We start from the raw sequence: 19010 nt of genomic DNA on the forward strand, positions 1-19010 counted from the left end.
ATTTGGGTATAATGGAGAAAGGATGCATCTAAACGTTGGAGGACTATAGATATTGAGGACTGGACTTTGAGTCCCCTCATATGTATGTAGTATTTTGTTGATTAATCCAATTGATAAATGTTTTGCCTGTCGATTGAAGTAATTTTCTACCTGGTACAAACACTTTTCACTCTGTTGGAGTAGAGCGTCTACTGCACGCCTGTTAGTGGGTGTCTGGGTCCTGCACATCCTTGCATTTATCAAGCAGTTTACTGTGCAACACTGAGTGTGCATATGCGATTTGTTCAAAATTACCTTTGAGCGGTCATGTCCGGTAGACTTCTGCATTTAATTCACCTCGAGGAAATGGTTGGAGTGATTATGCCTGTAAATAAATGGGTTACTTATTCCTGTTACCCCAAAGTATTGCATGGTTTGTGACTTCCAGACCAGTGTTTCAACATGCACACAAACACCAGCAGAGGCACTTTACTTATTAGCCTGGTGTTTTCCAAGCTTTTAAAATCACTGAGATTTCATTATTTGAGTAATTGATTGTTTTCAAGTGGTAATTTTAGTTGTAGGCATGAAATAATCATATAAAAAGTAAATATTTGTCTAAACTAAAATACAGTTATTTCAAAAATACAGTTCAACCACATATGACAAGCTACAAAAGCTAATAACTTGCCGGATTTAAGTTAGATATGAATTGAATTAAGTTTATCTGAATACTACATCATCCAGAATATCATTAATGATATACAGTCTAAGCAGCTAGCAAAATTTGTGTTATCTAATTATAATAGACCATACAAAAGTTTGCTTCTCTCTGTTTTTGTCCAGGGAACGGTCCCTTCCTTTGAGTTAGGTTAAGCAGGTGCAATGGCTGCAAAGTGGAAAAACATCTTTACCTGGCAGGTTTGATGTTTTCAGCCTCACTCTCCTCAATCAACCATTTTGGCATTTGGGGTGGGGCTTTTTTTGCACTGTAGATAGCTTCACTGCAGCAGTCAGTGAAGTTTGACAGGATGATAAATTGCCCTGACTGACTGTCAAGTTCTTTTTCCCACTCTGACTGTTTTGTGTTTGCATTTTTCACTCTCTTGCCTTCCTGCCAACCACCAAACTGCCAGCTAATAATAAACTTTGCGCATCCAGTGAAGTGTGCCCATAAACTGTTTATGGAGACAATAATTTGGCATAGTATCTGTGCATGCAGAAATTGGATGCATGTTTCTTGATTACAGAAGAGCAATGTGAAGCAAATGCTTAAAGTGTGTAGAATGTTTTACATAAGAAGGAGGAGGAAAGTCTGGACTGCAACTGTCGAAATAAATATTGCGTATTGATGTTTTAATTAACTGTGTAAAGTTTCTTGTTCATTTTCTTGTAAATTTCCTGAGAATTTTGGAGGAAATATTATTGATAACAGAGCTTTACGTTTACAAGTATGTTAAACTGCATCTATTAATGGATGTGCCAAGAGAAGTTTTCCTTCCTCTTATGCTATCTTATAGAATATTAGTCCATATATCAAATGGTTTTTTTCATGGGTGCCACTTAAACTAATATTAAATACTGTAAGCAATTTAATGACTTTTCCCAGCTGCTACTTATAATCTAAATCGAGTTATGTCGGTAAATGAAATGCATCCCAAAGCATAAAATATCATTAGTGAAATTAGAGTTTATTAATCACATAATTTCTTTGTAATGTTGCACTTGTCTGACTTTCAAGGTAGTGTCAATCTATGAGCACAATGCTGTCTGCTTGCCACTCCTTCATAGGCCACAGACAGGAGGGGGTGAAATACCCTTTAACATGGTCTATTTCAGTCTGGTTTAGTTCTATGGATGGTGGGGAGAAATTGCTTTGATAAGCTTTTCCCATTGAGATTTGAATTCATCGGATAGAAGTGTGACCTTTGAAAAGGCTGACTAGAATGCTTGAGAATGTATTTGATTTTTTTCTTGTGACAGAAGTCAGCCTGGGCATATTTTTCTCTTCCTTTTCAGTCGCAATGCATTTATCAATACTGTACATGTTTCATTTTATATTTATGAAAGTACAAGAGCCATCTCTCACTCCAAATGACACTCTAAGAAAGCAAACATCACCATAGCAACTCATTAAATGTTTTGCATCTAACATAAAACTTGATCCAATAAAAGCTGGTGAGCTGCACCACTGTGATGCATAATACAATTTAGGAACCACTAAAATTGTACAACAGCTGTTCTGTTGGTGTTCTAACATTTTTGTATCTACATATAAATTAGGTCTAAAATGATAAAAAACAAAACAAGATCCTCATAAAGAGTTTTTGTCCCCAAGACTCGCATTTTTTTTCTTCTTCTTTTTATGTCATAATTAAACTATTTTGACAATGTTACCATAAAACACACAGGACATGATAAAACAAAACATACAAGAAATTGATCAGAATATCTGAATTGAGTCCAAAAATGTCTTCCATAAGTGTTTGGTTGACCGTGATCCAAACTGCAAATGTATACATATACAAATACACTAAAATAAACAGAAAATAAATACATAAATACAGACGATAGAAATGTAGTGGTGTGAAAAATGTTTTTGCCTCCTTCCTAATTTTCTATTTCTTTGCATGTTTTTCCACACTTAAGTATTTCAATTTAAATTTAATTTGCAATTTAAACAACACAAGTCAACACAAAATGCAGTTTTCAAATTAGGATGATTATTATTAAAAGAGAACAAATATAAACTTACATGGCACTGTGTGAAAAATGATTCCCCCCCCAACCTCAAAACGGGTTGGCCCACCTCACCAGCAACAACAGCAATCAAGCAATTGTGATAACTTGCAGTGAGTCTTTTCCAACGCCATGGGGAAATTTTGGCCTATGCGTCTTTACAGCATTGTTGTAATTCAGCCACACTGGAGAGATTTTGAGCATAAACTGCCTTTTTGAGGTCATTCCACAGCCTCTCAATAAGGATTCATGTGAGGTCTTTGACTTAGTCACTCTAAAGTCTTCATTTAGTTTTTCTTCAGTCACTCAGAGGTGGGATTGTTGCAGTGTTTCGGTTCATTGTCCTACTGCAGAACCCAAATTAGTTTCAGCCTGAGGTCACAAACACATGGCTGGACATTCTCCTTCAGGAGTTTTATGTTGACAGCAGAATTCATGGTTCCATTTACCACAGCAAGTCATCCAGGTCCTGATGCAATAAAATAGCCCCAGACCATCACACTACCCCCACCATACTTTAAAGTGAGTGAGGATGCCATAGAAGAAAGTGTCCTATTTAACAAAATTAGACTAAAAATGGCATTAGTCATATTTACCTTCTAATTTTAGCTGCATTTATTGTAAAATTTAATGTGGGGTATTGTATCAGATTACTTCTGTGTTTAATTATCATGCCTATCAATATTCTTGAAATCTAGAATGCTGATTAAATGGAAACGTTTGAATTTATTTTTTTTTATCAAAAAATGCTATAAATATTTTGCAAATGTGTCTATAAATTAATGATAAAATGATATATGCTGAAAAGCTTGCTCCTTTTTTTTGTCTTCTTCAATTCCACACATATTTCTCATAGCCAACTGCCTGAAAATGTGTTTCCCTGCCCAAGAAGCAATGCGTAAATGTATAAACATAGAAAGTAAGAGGAAGGTAATCCAGCAGGTTGCAAAAGTGAATGCACATCCAATCAGACATGACTTAAGGCTCCTTTGACCCAATTCCGCTCTCTGGAGTTTAGCACCCTAAGATTGACAGCTGGGGAACAAGAAAGGGTTTATGTATCAAGGTACAGTAACAGCCTTTTTGTCAGACAGCCCCTCCACACAGTGTGCTTTTACCCCTACATCTGGCCCACACCTTAAGTTGGGACCAGAAGGCAACAGTATACAATATAGCAGCGTGGGCTGTTCTCCCCTTTCAAGGGTTAAAACGATAAATTGATGTAGAAAATGCTGCTCTATGCTATAATAGAATTTCAGCAATGCCTGCCCTATCTGTGCACTGCAGCCCTGAAGGAAGTGTACCCCTCAGCTTCTCTACACAATGTGGGAAATTGCTTACTGCAACAGAACTTAGGCAGTCATTGACACTGAATACACAATCAACCTTCCCATGATTTCTTTAATTTGCTGCGAGTGAATTGTCCCTCAGGTCAGAGGAGCCTCTGTCAGTTCCTGAGATATCTCTTAGCATGCTCTCACACTCATCTGTGGTAGTCCCTTGGTGGTTTCATATTACACCACATTAGTTTATTTTTTCTTGTTTTATTATGTTTTCAAATGGCATATTGTTATCACTGCTTTGTTTTCCACAATATAAGGGTTTAGTATGCACAATGTGATGAACTTCAAACAATAGATCAAGGAGAGGATTCTTGTTTAATAACCATGACCTTTGCAGAGCTCCCATCCTTCTGTAATCAATAGGAATACCATTTGCTGCACGAGCAGGAAGATGCAACCAGATCCTGCATTGAAATGATGTTGTTACGTTAATGCATTTGGAAATGGCTGCACTCTAATGAGCCATATTTAAAAAAAGGAAATTTAATGTTTGTTTTTTTTATTTTTCAGAATAATCTGTTTTCTGTGTTTGATCATTTCTTCAAATAAAATATTATGTAAGCAGATATCTCAATAATAAAATGCATTTCATAATCAAAAGCCTGTGACATACATCATTGGTAGAGTATTATTATGCTACGAAAAACAAAAACCACTGGAGGTTTTTGTTAGACAAGAATACAATTGTTTTTTTATGTGTTTTTTATTAAATGTGGGAACTATGACTGGCCTAAAAGTCAATTAGTTCATTTAAGATGCCTTTGTGGTAATCAATTTCTAATTCTGTCAAAAATAATGTTTATATATATATATATATATATATATATATACATATATATATATATATATATATATATATATATATATATATATATATATATATATATATATATTTATATATTATGCTTTTCACTTCCTTGGTAAACTGGAGAAAAAGATGAGTATTCTGAAGACAGCTTATCTAAAATCTACTCAGTTTCTATAGTAATGAAATATTATGTACAATATAAACTATGTAAAATTTTTAATTATTGGTCTTCAATTTATCTTCAATGACTGACCTAACAGATTCCTGGTTTAGCTCAAGTTGAGTCAAGAAAAGAAGCACAAACAAAAAGCTTGATCTTTAACCGATGCCGTGGGAAATCAAATGATGCGAAAATGGAGGTTGTTGAATCTATTTCCAGAACTGTGGTGATTTTACAACCACTGATATAATCAGCTCATTTTGGTAATGGCCGACACAGTCCACTCTGGTCAGCATAAATTTACAGACACCTGTTGATAATCAGGAGCTGGTAATTTAGCAGAGACTCAGCCCAGCTGCTTTTTGTTGACCAATAATATAAACATGAACTTTCTCACTTTCAAAGTGTTTTAAAAGACCTGAGCCGATGCTTTGGTCAAATCTGCCTTGTTCATTAAAATAAACTCACACTCCATAGGTCTTATGATGTTTATCATTCTTCAGGCATTAATTGATGTAAATGTGCCTGCCATATGAGACTGTTTCCCACCTCCTGGCTCACAAGCAATTCATTGTGTTTTCTGCAGAGTGGAAATCAGTTCTTGTGGCTGCCAATGAAAACCAAAGCACTTGATTCAGCCATTTGGCAAACGGTATTGGGAGCAACAAGAATAGTTGCCCTCATGGGTCAGCGCTTTTGATTTTATTGCCCTAATAAAAGACACAAGTGCACACAATGGATTTCTACATCCTGGGTATCATAATTTCCCACTGCAGTGAAATACACTGGAGCTGTGCATCAAGGGCAGTGTTCAGGTCAGCCATTCAGTGCAATTATTTAGTGAAGTTATTCTGCATGTGTGTGTGTTAAAGGGAAGATTTTTTCCCCACTTCCTCTGTAAATAAATAGACTTTGAAAAGCTTTTATCTGGATATAAATTACAGAGTACTGGTAAAAGTAAAAAAAAAGGCCCCTGCTATGTGTTATACTTTAGCATTCTATCCTCTCTAAAAGCCAAAGAGAAGTCAATAATGTTAAAGAAAATTCTGTTAAGGCAAAGCATTTATTTAAATGTATATATCTGATATTATTTTTGTTTTAGGCATGATAATATTCCTCATACGCATCAGTTACTGTAGGAAACCATTGTACTCTGCCATATGAATTGTTAGTGGGCTTTTCAGGATCAAATTCTTTTCAGTGAGCGCATACTTGTATCAATACTCCAAAGATGCACTTTTTTATGCAACCCCCCAAAATGATTCTCTTTTAACTGTTTACAATTGTTAACAGTATAAATGTGTTATTGATCTTTGCACATATTTTACCCTCACATGAACTTTGTAAATATAGGTGTATTACCTGACTCCTTTTTTTACTTTTATTATTCCATCATGCAATGATCTGATTATAACATTACTTAATTTTAAATTATAGATCATCTCTCTACTCTCATGAAGAATCTCTCACCTCGGCATGGATAATGTTTCACACTGAAACTGATGCCATGACTTTCTTTCTGAGTAATTTGGCTAGTAATTATTTGACTTCTTGGCGGATCACATAGAGGATTAATCTTTAATCACCAGATGGTCAGTAGATCCTCAAAAATGGATAAAAAATTTATAAAGTTGAATAACCCGACATCAGGCAAGTGAACACTGAATATCAGTCCTCATATGCCAATGGGCTTGTACTATTTAAGCTGAGACTACAGCAAAATCAACAAACATAAATAGAGACACAGGACTTGATGTTCTACAAAATCTGCTTGATTTCCTCACGCTACGACCTGAACAATGAGAATTTTTTAAGCCACAGACAACTATTTCTCCAATACAAATGCAGTATAGAAACATCCATCCACCTGTCCACAGTCTATGCTTTCTAATCTGTGCAGGGTCTATTGCAAGAGAGGAGGGGATGTACTCAGGACAGTTTCTGAGTATATCACAAGCCAACATAGAGACACACAGGACAAACTCACACACTCATTCCTAAATGCAATTAGAGAGACAAGTTGACCTTACATGCAACTTTTTGAACTGTGGGAGGAAGCCTTCAAATGTGAAGAAAACCCACTTATTCATGGGGAGAAAATGCAACTTAATTCAGAAAGACAACAGGGAAGGATTCGAACCGAGGACCATTTTGCTGTTGGGCAACACAGCTACCAACTGCTTCACTGCAACCATTTAAGAAATTAATAAGAATACTTTTTTGCAATAAAATCATAGTCTATATTGACAATTAATTCAGATTGTCAATGTAATTTGACAAAAATATTTGGCTACCAAATTTGGTAACCAATATTTGGCTACTATGGTTCATATCAATGTCTGATTTCTAACGTTGATGTTGTTTTAAAATAGTTGAATATGTTGTTTGTTTGTTTTTGGGTTTTTTTTTTCCAGTCTATCAGTCAAGTCTGATGTATTTAACAAGGACTTAAGGGGTTTCTTTGACTTCAACTCACATTTAAATACAGACCTACTTAGTTAGTAGAACAGACAATATCCAATCTCCCTCCTGCTGTCGTAGTATAATTTAAAGTCAGGATTACTCTTGCTGCACCTCATGTCTGGTCCCTTGAAAAAGCTCTAGCTAATTTTGTTGAAGCTCTGTGTATTTCTTAAATTCAGAGTTGTATTTATATTCCCTGATTAAAAAAAAGCCTTCCTGAGTCAAAATCTGCTGCATATTCTTTTTAAAAGAAGCAGTTTCATAACACATAACCTGCGCAGTCACAAATAGAAGGCGCTTAAACCATGTTTACATAAATTCCTGTTTCGTCTGAGATCACACTTGCTCTGCACCATTTGGTTGCTCTATTGACTCACTGGACTGCACTTCTCCTCCCACATCAGTGGGATTAGGTACAGATAGTCTTCACCCACTGAAAATGCTTTTTCAAGGGTGCCAAAGCCTGGCTATGTAGAGAAGACAGCCAACGAAAGCGAAAATTAAGAAACTTGTGTAATGTCTGTTTTCTATTTACAGATTTATTTTTAAGAGATAAATAAAGTGTGTTAATAGAAAGTTTTTTGGACATTTTCTTTACATTGTACCTTTGTCATTTTACCAAGATGTTACCACCTCAAAAAATCTTCTCAAAAGGGTTTAAATCTTTCTTTGTTGTTGTTGTAATTTTTGTGATGTAGTAGTACATAGAAACCCATCAAAGTTTCACTACTATTGCAACCCAGCTTACACACAGGGATGATTTGAAGCATTGAATGGAAAAGCTACCAGTTCCAATATGCGCCTGTTTTATTCTGCTTCATCTTTTAGGTCATATCAGTATTTTGTGTCTTTGCCTTTTTGAATGTTAAGTTCAAAAAAACAGAATGACATGAAGCAGATATATACTACTGATGTTTCTGGTACAAAAATAAAATTATATATTGCTATTATTATCCTTATTATATTTATAGCCATAGTAATGGGATGTTTGTTCATGATTATCTTTGATGGGCAGATTTATGTGAAAAAACAGGTGTGTTCATAGTAAATATTAGGTATTTCATGTACTCAAAATATTATGTAAATTACAATAACAATTATAATTTTAGCACCATGCCCCATGTAAAAATATATATATTAAAAAAAACAAAAACATTAGTGTACTTTGGCTAAGGAGTATATCTGCACAGATTTTCACCCATTTATATATTGAGTATCACTGACATTGTAATAATTCAAAAAACCCTCAAACTCAGGTTTTAGCAATATTCAAACCCCGTGTTCTAATTCAAAGGCAAAACAACAATAATATGCAGATAAAACACATGTTTGTTACTTACAAGTTCATTCATAAAAGTAATAGAAAATGGAGGAAGATCAAACTGGAACAACAACAAACACAACAGAAACAGCCTTATGGACAATTTTATGATGTCTCTGTATTGGATGATTGTCAACATCTTTTCATTCCTGTGTGACCAAGATTCACATTTCACTCATAAAAGAAACCAATTTTCCTTCATATATCAACCTGCACCTATAATTACAAAATTACAACATGATTAAAGAGACCAAATACATTTCAGATTTGTGTCTGATAAATAAAAATCTTGATTTATCATTAACCACTGCCATGACTTTGTGTGAGCTAAAGCAGCAAAAATTGGGCTGGGCAATTTTATCTACATTTTTTATGCTAAAACAGGCATGGAAAACTGTAGTCTTAAAACCTAAACAAAAGTATTGAATAAACATGAACCAGGTGTAGTTGACATGTTGAATTGAGTTTGTTTATTATACACTTTATGTGGTTTTGATAACATTAACTGATTAGCTAAGGTTAACTGATCTGCTAGCTGTTTGGTTAATTAGCTGTTTCCAGTAGCCATCCCACAGGGAGCAGTTCATTTCACCAACAGACATGCTAACAATCAGAGAATGTTGCCAATTAGTTTAAAGAGATTAATTGCTCAATAGTTTTACCCTAAAGAGTAACAGGTGTCACTTCTATTGAGTGCAAGCCAGGCTATTGAAAAAAATGTTTCAAACATTTCTGGCATCTCATTAAAGTGAATTTAAAAGGTAAGAATGAGATGATAGAACTTTTTTTTTTTTTTTTTTTTCATGATTTGTGGCCATTTAAAATGGAAACTAATTTGGAAATACTATGTTACAGTATTTCCTGTTTTTACATTATGCAGTAGACCTAGGTTATTTATATATTTTTAAAGTTGTATTTTTTTCTTTTTCAATTATCCTATTATGACTGTTGTGCATTTGGAAAGAGTAATATTTTGAGCACTTATGAGTGAATCACTTTATCTCATCTCACTAAATGAATAATTTCTCAGGTGATTTATTACCCTCTAAACATGTCAGAAAACAATGAAATTGTGCTAATCTCTAAGCCTTAGGTGATGGATGTACATAATCAGCAGCATAAATGTCACAGATGGTCAGTTTCCTCGCAACCTTGCACTTGAAGCAAGGTTGTCACATCAGGAAGGTACTAAAGAAATGACTGTCTTTACTAACAGACCTTAGAAACAGCAGGCAATTAACTTTAAATCCATCACTGAATGAACCTATTCGTTTAATGTTAAATAATACAATAAGTGGCATATTCTCAGTACTGCTAGAAGTAAACTTCATTTACATCCTTTTGTTCTGGATAAAACTGTGTCGAAGCCATTGTTGCTTTCCAGCTTTTGTTGTCTCTGTCTTTGAACAAGCAAATATGCGCAGCATCCCCACCACCAATTTGTGTGTGTGTGTGGAAAACAAATTGTATCGTGCTTGGTAGGAGCCAAGGTTAAAAGGAGCTGTACAAGTGTACGCCATTTAAATTATCTTCCTCTGTGTATTTATATCTCCTGATTCTAACTGAGTTATGGTGCACACTGTTCTGTATCTCACTGTTTTCTCATTACTTTCCTTGATATGCAGTGGGAGCTTAAGTCTATCAGCTGTGACAGTGTTAGTATGTTTTAATTTTCTGTTAATTAGAGCTTTGAGCGTGCACGTTTGTGCAGATTTTCTCTTATCAAGTTAAGTATGCAGCCTGCACGCCAGTTATGTTGCTTCGAGGCTACAGCCTTTGGCTCTTCCAACTATAAAGCACTGGCATTTGCATTGAGTCATCAAATCTGTCTGTGTGTCAGGAGGTAGCTGTGTGCTTTGATAAGAACAAATTATAAGTGGATGGCTGGGAACACAACATTATTTCCTGCCACCATATCAATAAAAATAGATCAATTCACTGCTGATGTGCTATTTGAGAATGCAAAGAGGGGAACGAGGGGTTCAATGTGATGTCTTAATTGTTATGCATCTTCTGTTCAGGCTTAAATTTGAAAGCAATTTACCACAAATGAAATCTACCGTGGAAAACAGCAATCCTTGTGCAATAGACTGTGATTTGTGCGATGTGCTTGTATTCTGCGTGGACATGTTGTAAGTACTTTGCTTCCATTTTTCTCTTTCCAGCCAGGAAGTATGACAGCAGCGAATATCTTAACATCACCGGCATCACAAGGGACCAGGCTGGAGACTACGAATGCAGTGCTTTAAATGACATTGCCTCTCCTGACACCAAAACAGTAAAAGTCACAGTCAACTGTAAGTACATCTCTTTCTTCTTCCTCTTTTTTTAGCACACTTCTTTCACCGGTACAAGGAAAGGGACAGGGGCAGCCTGAAGTGACACCGGTGTCGCATCCCTGCCACTGCTCTTCAAAAAAGTACATCTTGTGGAAGTTTGAGAAAGTAGAAAGCCAGACAGCAAAGTTTCTTAATATTTAATGTGAGAATTTCCTTTTTGTCTGTGCATGCAGGTGATTAATTTGCGCAAAAGAAAGGTCTGACTGTTCTAAGCGCTATTCCATTATGCAGGTAATGAGTCTTTCAAAAGTGTAAGGAGACAGTAATGAGGAGCCCAGGCATTAATGAATGATACCGGGCTTTAGCTGTCGTGGTCACATGGAATTCAGCACCACTAGGAATGAGCAGGAACAGGGGCTTGACAATTATGGTCGATCCTTCTTTCTTGATAAGTGCTCCTTCACCGCACTGTTGTTCAGGGAGGTTTTTGCATAAAAATCCTGGGTTGGATCTCTCTTTTCGGCATAACTTATCAGCCAGCATGTTACATAGATGTTAGGGGAGGGGCAGGAGAAAATAGTTTTTTTTGCTGATTCCAAAAAGCTAATCATGCACGTTTACTTATTTAACCTTCAGGAAATAAGGTTATTTTATATCATACATTTTTGACTACCTAATTATTTTTTTACAGCTTTGTGTCTTGCAGCTTCTGTACTATATTGTCACCTCACTGTGTTAAGATAGTTCTTATTTCTACCTCTTTGCAAAACCAAATCTTGGCACCATTATTTCAGTCTAATGTTTGGCTCTAATGAGCTGGACATGAGTGCAGTTTCAGAACCAGTTATTTATAGCTCTATTGAGACGTGGGTTCAAGGATGAAAAGTGCTTTGACAACCGGTAGCGTCTTTGTGTTACAGAAGAAAGGAGATATTCTCAGTAGTTGATAGGGCATGTCGCAGCCAGACGCTGCATTTTAAAGTAAGACTGCAGGGTTTTGTCGCGTTAGTCTCAAAACTAAGTGAATAGATTAGGCATAATTTACTTGGCTGTGAGACAAAGTGTGCACATCGCAAGCTTTGGAAAGACTCTTGAAGCTGAAGTTTGTTGCAGCTGGTCAAGTGGTAAGGCAGTTTTTACCTCCTGCCCTCATAAAGCTGCAGAACTCTCTTTGTTATTGATTTGACTCGCCAAGGAGAACAGCGATAATAACAATCTAAATGGTGTATTATAAATTTGTATGTGAGAATCTTATATAGTTTCATGTTTCCTGATAATATATCCTGTTTAACTATTTTTGTTGTAATTCAAGTCCCAAAGAAATAAAGAGCTTGCTGTGTCGTTTTTAATGTGACCTCCTCTGCCATTGCACAACACAATGCCATAACACTAGCGCATGCAAATTACATCATTTACAGCAACAACTGACTTGAACAACATATTATATTACGAAACATTCCTACATTTGCCTAGCACTTCAACAAACTGCTTAGAAAGATTCTCAGTACATTGTGACGTGTGTTTGAACACCGAGTTTAAATTAAATAATTTCAAAACCCGGTAATGGTTCTGATCATTACTGGGTTCTGGAATGATTTAATTTAAACTCTGAGTGTCCAAGCCTGCCATGGATACCTGCATCTTCTACCTCCAATGACTGTAAATGAAAACCATTGAAATAGAAAACATAGCGGTCAATATTGGATGTATTCTAAAATTATCACTCCAGTTAAAGTTCAGAAAACAATTCTTCAGAGGAAGGAAAATCTTTGACGAACTTACTTTAGTACAAGCACACAGCAGAGATGCAGTTATGAGGCCAGACGAACCACAAGGCACTAATGTTCCAATAAGTAAAACTCAAGAGACAACTTAATAGTTCTTACTTTTATTGGTGATTTTTTTCTTGATTGCTTCATCTTTAAGATCTGAGTTCCACAACTCTCCTCTCATTCCTCTTCATGTGTTAGCCCACATTTTCAGGACCTCAAGCTACAACTGGTTCTCTGTCCTGATATTCCAAATGAACACTAAATAAAATCTAAGCAAACAGTGTTTTTTCTTTATTTTTAGATTCTGATTAATTCAGCTTTTAAGATTACTCCTATTTTCTCATCCTTTTCAAAGTATACCCTTGCGAAGCACTATACGTCTATATGATCTATATGTCTGGGAAAGGTGCTATAGAAATAAAAAAATATTACCTTATTTTTTACTTCTCTGACCAAGGAACCCATTTGTACATTCCCACTTTGACCTTATTGTAGATCCATACTAACCTGGAGGTGACATGTTGTCAGAACATTCTAGTATTTTTGTCAATCCTAGTTAACCCCCCTAACCTCAGGAAAGGATGACTAACTTACAGGAAACTGCTGGAACAAAATATCTGTTGTTGCTCTCAATATCAGAAAGGAGAGATTTCTGCATCTGGGCAATAATCAGTTACAGTATGACACAGTTTTGTACTACACCCAGTACAACACTGATGAAATGCTGTGTGTATGTTCACTTCAACAGAAGGACTCTCTTTTTCCTCTTTTTCTTTTTTGATAATTTATTATAACAACATATTGAAATTTAAAAAGTGTGAAGCATCTTAATAGGTGTAGGTTAAGCAATACCAAGTCACTTGTTGTTTACTAAGTTTTCCAGCCTATTGAAAGGTTTTTTTGAAATATGGGTTTGCATTTTTGTTATTTACATTCAAAATCTCTCTTACTACTCTTTCATTATATGAACATGATGTTTAATGTAAAACATCTCAGATATTGTTTGCCTAAGTGATGCTACTGTATGCATATATAAATGACACTATTTATTTATTATGCTATAAGTGTTTCACAATTCTTTATATACTGTTAGAGTTATGACCACCAGTGATTCAAATATAGTCAGGTTTTTTTTCTTTTCTTTTTTTTCTCTGCTTCACAGCCGCCTCTTACATGAAAGGTGCTGAGTTTTATTGCAGCTGTTTAGCATTCAAAGTGCTGTGAATCCATTAAACTCAAATAAACAAAACATTTAGCTGACATTAAAGAAGAGGAACATTGGTCTTTAGTGGCTTTAAATAAGAAAGAAAGGTATTTGTAAGCTGCTGCGTTCAGACTTTTAGAAAATATAAAAAAACATTTTTCAATATACATTTTGTTTTTAATTAAGTACCTTCAGTGACACATATGTCATTTTCCGACTTTATGAAAGCAGAAGGAATAAATTCCATATGTCCACTGGAAGGCCTGATTCAGTCAAAGCACATAGAGCTGCATTCATGAAAAATCCAAGCGTAGTTATGTCTTTGATGAGAGCTAGACTTAGTCAAGTTTCTTTTTAAATTATTATTAGCTTTTATTTGACTTCAAACAGGAACACAGTCCTACAAGGCAAAAACCAACATATTTATGTTCTAAAAATAAAACTAGCGTTGCTCTTTTTAGCTTATTAAATAAGACTCTTCATTTACTAAAATGGTCTCTAGAGGATTTTACACGTGTCGGATCTGTTTAGTCAGTGAACAATGTAAATTGTTCCATTGAAAGAATTTCAAAACGAAGAACATCTAGATACAACTGAACGTGGATCATTTGTCTTTATTTCACATATATACCTAGATGATGTAAGTAACCTTTATGGTGTGCACTGACCCCCTCTTTCACCATGTTAGCATTGATCTGTTGTTTTCTTTCTAATAGCAGTTTAATGAAATTAAGTCATAAAGATCAATTTGTCAGACCTGCACCAGTAATTCTTAATCACGCTATTTAAACTGCATACAATTCAGTGGCATTGACATTTCATGGGTTAACAGATTAATTAAACACGTATATGTTCCTTCAAAAACAATGTGGTTTTTTTTTTTTCTAAGTTAAGAGTAGAATTGACCTCGGAGCTAATTGCAGATTAAGGACACTAATTAAACTGAGCGAACCTGAGTAAGGAAAATAAAACTGAGCTTGAGCATATTTCCAGTTTTAATAAGAGCAGCCTGCAGTTTGCCTTTCTATTATATGGTAGTTTGGAGACTCTGTCACTGTGCATGTGTTGCAGCACTTGCAACCTCAGCTTGGATTTCTCTAAAGCTCAAAAGACCACTTTGATTAAATTACTTGCCTGAGTGGGCTTCTTGCCTTTATTCGCGCAGTGATAAATGAATGCCGACTGAATACTTTTATCAGCTAAAGCTGAAAGATGGCAGTCATACAGAAGGTCGTCCTGGAATCAGATTGGCTGAGGGCCCCTGCTTGGCAAAAGGATATTTCAACTGCGAATTTACCCGATGAAATTCGATCTCCGACCTACTTTTCAAATTTACATATTCATCTTCACTGCAGGTGGGTACTGTTATTGGCTGAAATTCTCACGACACAGTAAGATTCAAAAGCATAAATATCACATCTCAGCAGCTAAGTTTCATGGATGAGTGAGAAGGAAACCACGATGGAACACCTCCGCCTGCGATCAAAAGCCAGCATTTCATTAATTAATGAAGCCACCTAGTTCCAGAATCAAGGCACTCATCACTAACTGTGTAGATAAAACATTAACAGCAATCTGTTTCTCTTTCAAGATGAGAAATCAGAGGTGTCTGACCTTGCTAAGCAGTTTACAAGGTTCTTCCTTGCACACGGATAAGTCTCCTGTTCTACAAGATTATGTTGCAAGGTGAATTTGACAGTGTGCACAAAAATTTCTTTGTGTTTTTATTTATTTATTTATTTATTTTTCTTCCCACAAGTAAAAACAACTGAGACGTCAATCTGTCTTTTCCTTCATTTTATGCCCTTTTTGTTGTGGATTGTATTTGCATGCACACCACCTGCTCTGATCTTATTTGTACGCTCATGTAGTATTCACAAAACTGTCACAGATGAGTTGCCAGAAGAGGAAAATGATACAATAGCTCGGACACTCCTCACAACTGTATCCAGATACATAAAACAGACTGTAGTTTGATAACTAATAATGTATGAAGCCCTAAATTTGCATACGAGCAGCACATATGAATTATTCTCTGTATATTTATGAAGCTGTTTATTCATATATTTTGTTAATAAATCTCATGAATTTGCATGAGAGCACAAGCTATATTTAGAGCCACATTGTTGCACATGAATATAAAGAAATGATGTTCCCTTAATTAATTCTGTACATTTAAAGTGTTGTTTGAGCCACAAATTAAGAGGTATGATGAAGCAGAAGTACAGAAAAAGCATCATTTTTATGCTTAATTTGACAGAGATGCTTAAAAGTGTGAAAGAAAAGGGAATTGGCTTTATTTCGTTCACAGTTTCTGAAACACAAATTGATCAAATGGAAATGCAGAAAATTAAATCAGCTCAGTGAGTTTAGAGTAAATTAGCTTACCGAAGTAATAACAAAAGAGACAGCTAACTTACAAACAAAGGGCTAAAATTCCCATTAGTTTTCACAAAAACTGAATAAAAGCTATGTTGGAACAAACTTCTTACACAGCTCACCGAAACAGCCTGTGGAAGCTTACAAATGAGGCAATGATCATCTTGAAACAAAAGATTGCAGTAATCTCCAATTACTCATCATGTATTCAGGAGTTGTTTCTTGGCAGCTGTTGTAAAGATGTGTACAAAAGCATTACAATAAAGTATTGTTCTGGGAAGTAAGTGACCCCAAGATGTCGCTCTTTATTCCAGTCCTAGTGCACCTGTTTGATACCAGTGCAACTCTAGCATCAAACAAGTGGTGACAAGTGTCTTTGGGCTTTGTTTTTTTTTTCTTTTTCATTCTTTCTTTAGCAATTTTTATTATTGCTCTGATATGGACAATGTTAAAAGAGAAGCTTTTTTAAGTGATGCCTGAGGAACAAAACACATCTGGTGACTTCTGGTACTCTTGTTTTTTTCCATTTTGAAGACTGAGAAAAAGGCCTTTGTGTCGTTTAATATTTATATCTCGAGAAAAAGGCAAGTCATGAAGAGCAGCGTTAAAAGATAATTTTATTTTTATTGACTTCAGACATCTTTGCTGTGGACATCAATACTTTAGAAAGGTTGTTTTTAAGGATTGTGAGATTGTTTTGTAAAATGCTGGACAGAATGCAACTGAAGCATTATTACCAGATTTCCCCCATGACCCTTAAAGATATCAGTTTTAACTTCTAACATCCGGGGCATGTTATCTGTTTAATATTTGACTTTTTGAAAAGCTCTGTGTTGTCAGTATTTCCTGATGTGCTCCTTAGTGGTTGAGCAGCTTTGCTATTTAGAGGATGGTGACCATGAACACTTCAAGCCTGACCTTTCAGAAACATGTAGATCTATCCTTCAAGTATCTTTAGAGTGCCCTCGCTGGACTTTTTTCGGCAGTGATATTAACTACTCCCACACTGATGGCGTCCTGAATGACTCTCTACAGCAGTGATGTCCGATGTTAGTTCTGAAGGGCTGGATGTTTCAGATGTTTTCCCAGATCAAGAAAACTTCAGAAAATTTATTTTTATTAGAATGATTACGCGTGTGAAACCTTTAAGAAGGAAGGATCCGCATTTTATGTAGAATTATATTTTTTTCCCCTCCTCTCTATTTTAAGGAATGCGGCAGAGAGAAAAAAGAATAGATTCTGTCCTCTCATTGGCTGTCAAATGTAACATGGCACATATTGTCCAAAATCCACATGCGATCTGTGACGAGGCTTTTGAAGTGTTTCTCCCCAGATTCTGCTGAAGCAGCTGAAGGTTGTGTGCTGATTCACAGAAGAAAAAAAAAAAAGAAACAATTGTTTGGAATACAGAAGGACAGACAGTTAAAAGGAAACATGGATGAATTCAAAACGCACGTGGTCAACATGTGATATTTCTAATGGGATTCATATTTTTGTGCATAAACTCTCAAAAATACTTCTTTTCATATGAATTTATTTCTGGAGTGCTCCACAATCAAAAACTTATCCAACAAATACCTGCTGCAGGAAGACATTCAGGTTGTTTTATATGCTATTTGTAATTTTTTTTTTATTTAAAAGATCTTGTTTTTGATATCCAGAATAATTTTGCCTCCAGAAGATGTTTCCATATTATAGGTTAACAACTTTATGGTATAATCTGAGACTAATTATTTATTTACATTGATAGAATATGAATCAGGGCTGAAACATGCTATGACCACAATGTAAAAGAAATAAGTTGATCCAATGTCTGTTTTGTTTTATATTAAATCCTTTTTTCTTTTCATGATGATCTGCTTCACCATATCAGACTTAAATCACTTAAAGAACATATAGGTATGCTGATGTTCTGAAGAATGGAAGCAGTGCGCTGATTTTCTTTATAAGCACGAGTTAGTGTGTTAGAAAAGACTGCATATGTGTTTTGCACATACACATTGTGTATGCATGCACCCTCTAAAGTTTTAATTGGGTTCCTCCGACACACTGTCACTCTTTGTTTTACATTCTTTTATCTATGCTGTTTTTATGCACACTAAAAGTGTCTACACAACTCTTTCTCTTTGTTTTTTTTAATTATGGGTTAGGGGTTTAACTTTGCACAGATAGACTTAAACCTTTTTACTTCATGGCACAGTTTCACTTGCCTTGCAAGCTGTACCCTACTTGGTTCAAAGTTTGCCAGCCATTTTTACGCCTCCTGCCTCCCCCAAGCACCCTGCAGCTGTGAATTCTGCTCGCACTTTCACCACCACTTTTTTGTCTTTTTATTTTTTAAGGACAGTTCTTTTCCTTGCTTACAGTAATTTCCCAACAAAAGTATAAACATTTTAAATAATAATGAGGATGCATATTAGATCTGTTGTAAGCCTTTCAAGCTATACCTCTGTGGAGGGTTTGCAAAAAATAAGCCTGCAGTGTTCACTGAAAATTAGTCATTCTGAACATTACTTTCTCTTTTGTTTGTTCCCATCTTGCCTTTCATTGTAGTTCTCTTGTC

General features: G+C 35.4%; 1 protein-coding gene across 5 annotated transcripts in view; it reads left to right on the plus strand.

Annotated features, from left to right (window-relative positions):
• Positions 1-19010, plus strand: part of negr1 (neuronal growth regulator 1) — a 168476-nt gene that overhangs the window by 87382 nt on the left and 62084 nt on the right. For all 5 annotated transcript variants that reach the window (XM_044129575.1, XM_044129576.1, XM_044129579.1 and 2 more), the window contains exon 4: positions 10979-11110. In XM_044129575.1, the coding sequence (XP_043985510.1) occupies positions 10979-11110 (132 nt within the window). The remainder of the gene's footprint in view (positions 1-10978; positions 11111-19010) is intronic.

This window comes from Gambusia affinis, linkage group LG10 (genome assembly GCF_019740435.1).
Source record: "Gambusia affinis linkage group LG10, SWU_Gaff_1.0, whole genome shotgun sequence".
Taxonomy (NCBI): Eukaryota; Metazoa; Chordata; class Actinopteri; order Cyprinodontiformes; family Poeciliidae; genus Gambusia; species Gambusia affinis.